The sequence below is a fragment of the Pithys albifrons genome, chromosome 23 (assembly GCF_047495875.1).
Source record: "Pithys albifrons albifrons isolate INPA30051 chromosome 23, PitAlb_v1, whole genome shotgun sequence".
In the NCBI taxonomy this organism is placed as follows: Eukaryota; Metazoa; Chordata; class Aves; order Passeriformes; family Thamnophilidae; genus Pithys; species Pithys albifrons.
This window is the reverse complement of record NC_092480.1, coordinates 7,443,996-7,453,475: the sequence shown is the minus strand read 5'-3', so window position 1 is coordinate 7,453,475 and position 9,480 is coordinate 7,443,996. Positions and strand designations below refer to the sequence as shown.

The 9,480-nt window shown below is 53.3% G+C and overlaps 1 protein-coding gene across 1 annotated transcript; it reads left to right on the top strand.

Moving 5' to 3' along the window:
* Nucleotides 1–573: 573 nt before the first annotated feature.
* ESAM (endothelial cell adhesion molecule) lies at nucleotides 574–9,336 on the top strand. The gene is made up of 7 exons (XM_071576173.1): nucleotides 574–653; nucleotides 6,170–6,327; nucleotides 7,509–7,722; nucleotides 7,799–7,954; nucleotides 8,120–8,242; nucleotides 8,346–8,484; nucleotides 8,863–9,336. The coding sequence occupies exons 1-7, from the start codon at nucleotides 608–610 to the stop codon at nucleotides 9,212–9,214; spliced, it is 1,188 nt and encodes a 395-aa protein (XP_071432274.1). The 5' UTR covers nucleotides 574–607; the 3' UTR covers nucleotides 9,215–9,336.
* The last annotated feature ends 144 nt before the right edge of the window (nucleotides 9,337–9,480 follow it).

Sequence of the window (9,480 nt, the reverse complement as noted above, 5' to 3'; positions counted from 1 at the left end):
GGGGGGAGGCGAGGGCGAGAAGGGATTAATTCCACCCCCACCGCCTCCTCCTCCTCCTCCACCGGTGTCTAATCTCTGCTGGGGCGTCGAGGTCTGACCCTGCTCGGATCGAGGACCAGGATAACCCTGGCTCAGCCAGGGAGGATCCACTCCTGGGCCCTCTGAAAACCAGGGAGTCAAAATTGCCCTTGTTTTGGTATTTTTATTTATTTTTCAGGATCGATGTACTTATCCGAAGGGTAATGGGATGAGGGTGAGGGATGCAGGATGGGATTTCCCCCCGGCCGGTGTGGGAGCGATGGGGAGGGTTTGCGAGTCCAGGGCGGTGCCACTGGGGTACCACATTGAACTCCCCCCTTAACCCTAATATAATTAATAACCCATGTAATTAATTAATCAGTGCAAATTTTGTATTCACGGCTGGAGCAGGGCCGGGGTGAGCTGCGGGGCGTGGGCTGGACACCCGGAGGGGATTGTCACCGCCGGCGATGGGACACCCCCGAGGGGTGGGGACGTCCCGCCCCCATTAGGCCACTCCCCCACCTGGGGGCCCCGCCCCCCCGTCCCCCCCGTCCCTCCGGCACCTGCTACGGCGGCGGCTCCGGCCATGGGCGCTCTGCGGAGAGCGGCGCTGGCGTTGGCGGCGCTGCTGGGTGAGCCCCGCGACACCGGGGGGGACCGGGAGCGGCACCCGAGGGGTACCTGGGGGGCACCCGACAAGATGCGGGAGAGCCGGGGGACACCGGGCAGGACGCGGGAGAGCTCTCGGGCTGCACCGGGCGGGATCCAGGGGTAGCGGGGATGCTCCGGCCAAGGCGCACGGCATCCGGGGGGCACCGGGCAGGGCCCGGCAGCACCGAGGCTGCACTCGGCAAGGGCAGGAGAAGCAGTAGCACTGCACAGGACGCGGGGAAGGGCGGCGGGTACGGGGCACGACGCGGTGGGACCGGGGGTAGCACCGGGCAGGACTCCGGAGACGCGGGATGCGCAGGGAAGGACACGGGAGAGCTCTTGGGGGTCACCGGGCAGCACACGGCGGTACGGCGGGGGTCACCGGGTGTGGAGCAGCCGGGGGAGTCCAGCAAGACACACGGGAGCCAGGGACCACCGGGCAGGACCCTGGGAAGCTCTAGGGCGGCATCGGGCAGGACCTGGGTGCACCGGGGGGCGTCACAGCACCCACCCGTCCCTCTCCGTGGGCCCAGCCCTCCCACCCCGGCAGGCAGGTGGGCAGGTGGGGGGACCAATCTAGGAATGTCCCGAGAAGGGAAAGTCTGAGTCCCACCGGGTAAAGCGATTTTGTACTTTGAAGCAGCCGAATGGCACCCTCCAGCACCCCCAAACCCAAAGCCACCCCGTGCAGGGACAGCCCGGGGACTCCGATGGGTCAGAGCCGGTAATTCCCCTGCCTGTGCGGTGTCGGGCAGGGAAAAATCCATTGGATTTCCTTTTCCCTTGTTTACTGGTGCTCCACAGCCATCCCAGCTGGTTTTGAGGTGAGGGGTTTCAACCCTTCTCTGCCCATGGGTTTTTTCTTCCTTCCCCCTCTAATTTCCCACCCTATTTGAGGTTTTTTTGTAACGCCGTAGTTGCTCCAAAGGGAAATATCCTTTGGCGTTCACAGCGAAGGAGAGGCCTTTGGGAAAAGGAAACAGCCCCAAAAACAATGGCAACAGCATTTCCTCCCAGCGGGATGCTGGGTGGGGGTCCTGGAGCCGCCAATTCTCCCTCCTTGAAGGTTTTCTTCCCTGATAAAAATAATTCCAGGGTGTTGGGATGAGGCACAGGGGTCACTTAGTCCTTAAATCCCACCAGAGTGTTCCTTTGCCACATCCCAGCGGCATTTTTTGCATGGAGTCGTAATGGATTACCCACAAAACAGTCATGCCCAAGCCCTGGGATGTGACGTTATGAGGACCAAGAGCCAAAAAATGCAGCAAAAAGTCATTTGAACCCCAAACGTGTGTGTTTCCTTTAAATTTGCTTTCAAATAATCTGTCCTCATCCTGTGGGACCTGCCCAAGATCATGATGGGCAAAAGCAAAATGAGGAGTGATGTTTTCCATCCCTGTCCTCATCCAAGTCCCATTTCATCCTATCCCCAATTCCATTACCAGCCACCTTCCCCTTTCAGTTCCATCCCATCCTATTCCTAATCCCATCCCCAATTCCAAACCCAATTCTATCCCAAATCCCTTTCCCTGTCCCATCCCATCCCCAGTCCCTTCCTCAATCTCACCCCCAATCTCATACACAACTGATCCCAATCCCATCCCTATCCCATTCCTAATCCTATTGTATTCCCATCCCATCCCCGCCTCCCTCTCCCATGCCAGGGATTGAAGCATGTTTCCATCTATAGCAAAGTCATGTATGATTATTGTTTTATTTAATTTTTTTTCCCCAAATTTGGTCTCTCTGGAGGATACGTCTCTTTCTGCCCCCACCCCACCCCCGGGGTCGTGAGAAATGCCGTTGTGGATTTTCCCAACGGACGCTGCTCCACAGCCAGGCATCTCCTATCTGCCCGTTTATAAATAGTTGGAGTTAAGGGAAGAAGTAGAAAAAAATTCTCCAAAAATAATTTTAAAAAAAGTAAGGCAAGTGGCTGCATAGCAGCGCCGAGATCTCCTTGACCTTTTTCCAAGCTTTTTTAGGGGTCCTTTTTCCGGCCAGATTCCCGCTGTGTATTTTAAATCCCAAGCTTGGTCTATTGGGATTTAATTTGGGTCTGGGTTTCACATGACTCCAGTGCCTTAATCCTATCAACTGGGGTCATCAAACCCCAACCGCCTCCGGGATTTAATTCTCTGTACAGTTAATGGCTTAGAGGCTGGGGGGGGACTGAGGTGTTGCTGTTTTGAGGGGTTCAGGCTGCACTGTCAGACAGGAAACAGCTTTTTTGGGGTGAAAGGATGCAATTTTAGATGAGAATGGGGTGGTTGATATTGGCATGGGGATTAATATTGAGGTGGCAGGGATTTAAATGTGATTTTTTTTCCATGGGGAAAAACTTTAAAGGGAAATTTAAAGTGTTCTTTTTCTTTTAATAGGGGAAAAAAATTAAAGTATTTGGAATGTTAAATTTAAAGATATTTACTCCATATTATTAAAAAAAGTAAACATATTTTTAAAGGTAAATTTAAATCTATTTTGTTTTTACATATGGAAAAAAACCCCCAGCAGATGGGCTGGAGCGGAGGGAGACACCCAGGCAGGTGTTTAGCTCAGGGCAGCTGGATGAAAATCCAGGTTTCTGAGCGCAAGGAGCAGGCGGGAGGTGCCGAGGGCCCCCCCAGGCACTGCGAGCGGCTTCATTTTTTCGATCTGGTTAAAGCATTAGGGGATTTGGAGCGTTGAGGTGGCCAAAGCTGGGGCTGTGCCAGAGGGTTCGGTCCCGTGCCTGCAGCTCCAGCCCTGGCTCTCCCAGCCCTTTGTAGGGTCACGTCTGTCTGAGATGAGGAATTTGGGGTGAATTCTGCAAGGAAAAGGGATTTGGGGCAGTGAACAGCCTTCAGATCCGGATCCATCCATGTCTTCCCAATACACTGGAGGGGAGATGATGGAGCTGGGACCTCCTGTTGCCACAGTTGAAGGATGATGGAGCAAAACTGCAGCCACAGAGCACTATTGGCATGGTCGTCATTCGGTTTCAGAGTTAACACACCCCAAAGAGAGCACGGGGAGCGCGACCTGTGTCCTTGCTGTGGGTGAGACACACGGGGCTGTGTCAGTGCCTTGGGGTGTGACTGGGAGCCTCCAGCTGCTGCTGGAGCATCTGTTCCCTCTCTGGAGCCTGCATGTCCCTGGGGATCCTGGGTGCCCCTTGGCCCCGCTCCTTTCCGCTGCCCCAAAACTGCTCATGATGGAGGAACAGGGATGAAAAGCATGGATTTTCCCAGGTCTTGGGGTTGCACAGGGATTTAGAGGTCATTTATCAATGCCATCTGCATAATTAATGAACTTTATTATTGTTGTTATTATTATTATCATCATCATCATCATCATCATATTTATTATCACTATTTTATTATAATTATAATTATTATTACTGTCATTATTATAACTATTATAATTATTTTTATAAAAATACAATCAAATTCATAATTTTTCCACAAGGTATATAACCTATTACTTCTCTTCTAATGGAAAGCACAATCTAATTATTGGATATCAAATATTTTGTTCTAGGTTACCCCAATTTAATGCAATTTTATTTATAATAATGGAGGAGCCAGGCTGAAAACACCTGGATTTTCCCAGCTGTTGGGAATACAGGGAAATTTAGGGGCTGTGGCATCATTTAATGATTCCATTTGCATAATTAATGAACTATATAATTGTGTTCATAATTAATATAATTATTATTGCTATCAGTAATATTATTATTATCATCACTATTATAATTATAATTATGACTTATCATTATTGTAATCACTGTTATAATTGTTATAATCATTATTGCAATAATTATAATTGTAATTATTAATATCACTTCTATAATTATTATTATCACCTTTATAATTATTATTCTCACTTTGATCATTATTCTCATTATTCTGAGAACCATAATCACTCTCATATCCCCACTATTATCCCTATTCTCACAAAAATCTACCTATATTTATAATTATTATAAATTATACGTTCTTGATGATCTATTTTATTCTGAAAATTCCAGTTTAATGAGTCGCCATCCCATATTTCCTTCCACAGTCTCTAAATTTAATACAACTATCTGTACAATTACATATAAATACACTATAATTACCATTATTTTTTCATACTGTCTATTGGATTCGATACCACAACTTGGTATAATTAATAATGCAAATAATGTATCAATGATTTGGGACCCGCGGGTGCCTCCAGCATCTTCCCCACCCCTTCCAGGACTTAAGGGTTTATGTTCTTAGCCCGGGCGAGCTATTTTTACGTATCCTCACCAGACCAGGCCTGATTTCTCCCAGTTTTTCATGAGAGAAAGAAAATTTAATTTTTTTTTTTTAATTCCTGAGAAGACTTATCAGCCGGAGCAGAGTTTCCTGCCTGGAGCTGGAAGGCTCCGTCCGGAAGCGACGCCGATGCCTTGCCGGGTTGGGGGGGAAAGAACGGATGCAGGAGGAGGCTAAAAATACCCCACAGCGCCTTGTTTTCCTCTTCCCACCCTGGAAAAATGCAATTACAACCTCTGAGCTCTTAGGGAAAAGTGTGAAGCTGTCGGCAGCTCCTGAAATCCTTCAAGCACAGGGGTTTTCCCTCCAAACCCAGGAGTGGGGATGATGGGGTAGCAGCATCCTTTCCCCCCTGCATCCCAATCCGGAGCATCCCTGGGGCTTTGGCAGGAGCAGGGCCAGCCAGGGACACAGATCGATGGGCGGGATGCAGGAATGGAGCCGCCAGGATGCAGGGCCTCGATGATGTTCCCCCGGGAAAAACAAACCAACCCCGGCACAAACTCAGCCTCCGTGAGCCGATTAATTTTCTGACTGAGCCTTCCAGGCAAAGCTGGGGAATAATCTTCCCCCGGGAGTCAAGCATCCCTCTCCAGTCCATTGTACCCACTCATATCCCATCACCTCCACCCAGTGGAGTTTGGGGGGATGCTGGGATGCAGGGAACCCAAGGATGGGGGATTGGGATGGGATATTTAGGATAGAATGGGATGGGGCTCAGGGAAGGCTACCCATGAGTTCTCCCAGTTTAGCACTGGCAGCAAAAAGGGGGGATGCTGGGGAAGGTTTATGGGGTGCATACTGGGGGCCTCCACTTTAAATAAATCCCATGGGATCTGGTGCAAAATTATGGGAGGGTTGGGATAGCCCAATGCTGAGGTAAAGGGGAGTGTTCAGCTGCTGGCAGGCCCCAGTAGGGAGAACTTGGGCCAGAGGTTTTCTCATCTGGGACAAGGGGGGGCGGGGAGGGGAAGCAGGGATGGGAGGGAACAGCATTGTCCTGCATCCTCATATCCTCTGGAGCAGCCGGAAAGCCCTTCCCATGGCAGGGAAGGAGGCAAAGTGTCCCCCTGGCCCAGCTTCCTGATGATAACTTGAGATTGTTGAGTTTTCCCTGGGGAGTGAAGAGATTTTCTCACAGTTAGTAAGGCTTTATGGAGGAGTGGCACCTGGGGTTGAGTCACATCCCCATTTCTTCCCTTTGCCATGGGCAGGTGTCTCCTCAGCCATGCTGGAGGTGCACGTGGGGACAAGCTCAGTGTTCTCAGTGGAGGGGCAGCAAGCAGTGCTGCCCATCTGGTACACCAGCCACTCCCAGAAGAAGCCCTACATCATCTGGGTGCTGCAGAAGGAGGATGCCAAACCCTACCAGGTGAGAGGAGGGAGGAGCGGGGGGATGGGGCAGAGGGGGGCAAGCTGGGAGGTGGCCATAGAGGGGGGGTCCTCATGGTGTTCATGATACAGTGGTGCCCACAACGGGGGAAACCTCATGGTAGCTCACAACAGGGAGGTGTCCATGATGGGGAGATTCCCACAATGGGGAGATGCTCATGGGGAGATGTGTGTGATTCCCACAGTGTGAGCATGCTTGTGATGCCCATATTGGGAAGTTGCCCATGATGGGATGAAGCTCATGGTGCCCACCATGGGGAGGTGACCACCATGGGGACATTCCCAAGGTGGGGGAGATGCTAATGGTTCCCATGATGGGGAGGTGCTGACAGGGAGGTGCCTGTGGTACCTACGACAGGTGGATGCCCATGATGGAGATGTACCCGTGGTGCCTGCAATGGGGAACTGCTTGTGGCACCTGTGATGGGGTGGTGTCCATGGTGGGAGGAAGCTCACATTGCTTATGATGAGGCAGTGGCCACGATGGGGTAACACAATCAGTGCCCACCATAAGGTGGTGCCCTTGATGGGGGGTGCTCATGGTGATGTGTAGATGCCCACAGTGAGGTCATGCCCACAGTGCCTGCAGTGGGGTGGTGCTTGTGGTGCTCACCAAGGGGAGATACCCAAGACAGGGAGATGCTTGTGGTGTCCACAATGGGAAATACTTTCAGGGCAGGATGACTGTGGTCCTTATGATAAGGAGGTGCCCATGATAAGGAGGTGCCCATGATAAGGAGGTGGTCATTTGGCCCATGAAGGGAGATGCCCACACTGGAGGCATGCCCGGGATGCCTGCAATAGAGAAGTGGTTGCCATGCCCACAATAGGGAGATACCCATGATGGGGAGATGCCCTTGGAGGATGTTCATAATGCCCACAACAATGGGGAAATGCCCACAATGGAGGGACACTTGTGGTGTCCACAAGAGGGAGGTGCCCATCATGGGAAGGATATTAATGATGGGGAAGTTGCTCATGGTGCCCATGGTGGGGAGATGCCCACAGTTCCCATGTTGAGGATGCTCAGGGCAGGTGAGGCTGGAGAGGACTCATGCAGCAACTGCTGCTCCACAAAATTTGAGATTTGTGGGGCTTTTCTCTCCTTCTTCCCCTTGTCTGGAGGCCAAGGCAACCAAGGGGGTGTTTTCCCCCATGCAGATCCTGAGGTACCTGGACGGTGTGGTGAAGGTGGAGGAGACAGAGCTGAAGCCCCGCGTGGGGTTCCTTTACCCAATCCTCACCCACAACATCTCGGTGTTCATCAATGCCACCCGGGAGAGTGACTCGGGTCAGTACATGTGCACCGTCAATGTGGAGGATGAGGCCGCCACCACGGGCAAGAACATCGGCGTCATCAACCTCACCGTCCTGGGTAAGGCTCTGCCAGCCTCCCCGGCCCCCTTGGGCCTCCCCGTGCTGTCCCTCAGGACTAACACTGGTGCCTGCAGTGCCGCCGGCCATCCCCACCTGCGAAGTGCACGGCAACCCCACCGTGGGGGCCAACGTGACCTTGAGCTGCTCCTCCAAGAAGGGGAAGCCCTCGCCCACATACCAGTGGCAGCGCATGGACCCCACCCCGCAGGTCTTCTTCCCACCCGCCCAGGGTAAGTGGCACCTGAAAAGGGGGTGGGTGTGTGGGCTGGAACATCCTATGAAGCTTCAGTTGAGGGATTCTTTGGCTTCATTTCCTTAACCCTGCCCACTCTCTGCACGAGGAGGTGGGAGGTGAGGGGGGACTGTGAGGCAGAATGCAAATTTTTTGCCTGCAGACCGGACCAGGGGCAGCCTCAAACTGACCAACCTCTCCCTGGAAATGTCGGGTCCCTATGTCTGCACAGCCGAAAACCAAGCGGGTTTTGAGAAGTGCAAGATCATCCTGGAGGTGCAGTCAAGTGAGTACGTGTCCATAGGGTCGGGGGCAGGGGGACACAGTCCCCATGAGGTCCCTGTGGGGTCCCTGTGGGATTAAGTGACCTCTCTGTCTCTCTCTGGCAGCGAGCACCAAAGCTGTCATTGCCGGCGCCGTGCTGGGCTCCCTGGGCGCCCTCGCCATCATCATCTTCTTTGCCCAGCGGGTTGTTGGCTACAGGAGGAAAAAACGTGACAGCCAGGAGGAGGGAGCCAACGAGATCAAGTGAGGCTCCTCTTGTACAGGAGGTTCAAACTGTCCTCGCTGGGTTTCAGGATTAATGGGGGAGGAGGAGGTTTCCACTTTGGGCCAGTCTTAGGTAAGTTTCAGAACTAACAATGGGGAAGGAGTTACTGATCTCTGGCCAGTCACCACTAGGCTTCAGAGCTAACAGGGAGGATGAGGTTTCCATCTCTGTCCAGTCATCATTAGGTGTCAGAGTTAACGAGGGCATTTTCCACCTCCATTTCCCCCCTTTTTGCTCCCCTGTTTGAGGGTCCTCTACTCAACCTCTGGGCCCCCGTTGCTCAGGGAGGGGACGCTGGGGAGGGGAGTGACAGGGTTCCTGGTGCCAATCTCTCCGACACTCTCCCCTCTTGGCAGGGAGGACGCTGTGGCACCCAAAACGCCGTCGTGGGCGAGGAGGCCAGCTTCGGACACCATCTCCAAAACCAGCACTCTGTCCTCCATCGGCGGCACCCGGGACAAGCCCTACGCAGCCAGACCCCCCTCCGACACCGCCTCCATACTCACTACCACCGGCAGCTACCGGGGACCCCCGCCCCGGGGAGGGGGGCGGCCCCCGAACCTCTCCCCGCCCGCCGTTAACGGGACCCCCCGGCGCCACCAGATTCCGGCCGCCCCCCCGGGGTCGTTGCCCCCCTCCAGCCTGGCACGGGCGGGCGCTGTCCCTGTCATGGTGCCGGCGCAGAGCCGAGCCGGCTCCTTGGTGTGAGCACCTCCTCCCAAACAAGAGGTGCCCATAGCCAGCCCGCCCTGCCCCCACCCCGTTGTCTGGGGTGGTTTTGTCCCTTTTTGGGTTCTTTCTCTTTTGAACAGACGCCTCGAGCAGCTGGACTCGTCGTGGGGTGTTTAATGGGTGAAGGGCTCCCTGGCTTTGGGGGGGCTGAGTCTCCCCGTATCACCCTCCAAACCAGCTCTGGCCCTGCCCCGGGGGAGGTCCCCTTCTTATTTTTTTTATATATCTATGTATCAGTTGAA

Excerpts from the sequence above, each read along its gene's own strand:
- ESAM (XM_071576173.1), top strand. The coding sequence starts at position 608 with ATGGGCGCTCTGCGGAGAGCGGCGCTGGCGTTGGCGGCGCTGCTGG. Across the intron at positions 654-6,169 it reads GGCGTTGGCGGCGCTGCTGG|GTGTCTCCTCAGCCATGCTG; the intron begins GTGAGCCCCGCG and ends TGCCATGGGCAG. Across the intron at positions 7,955-8,119 it reads CTTCTTCCCACCCGCCCAGG|ACCGGACCAGGGGCAGCCTC; the intron begins GTAAGTGGCACC and ends TTTTGCCTGCAG.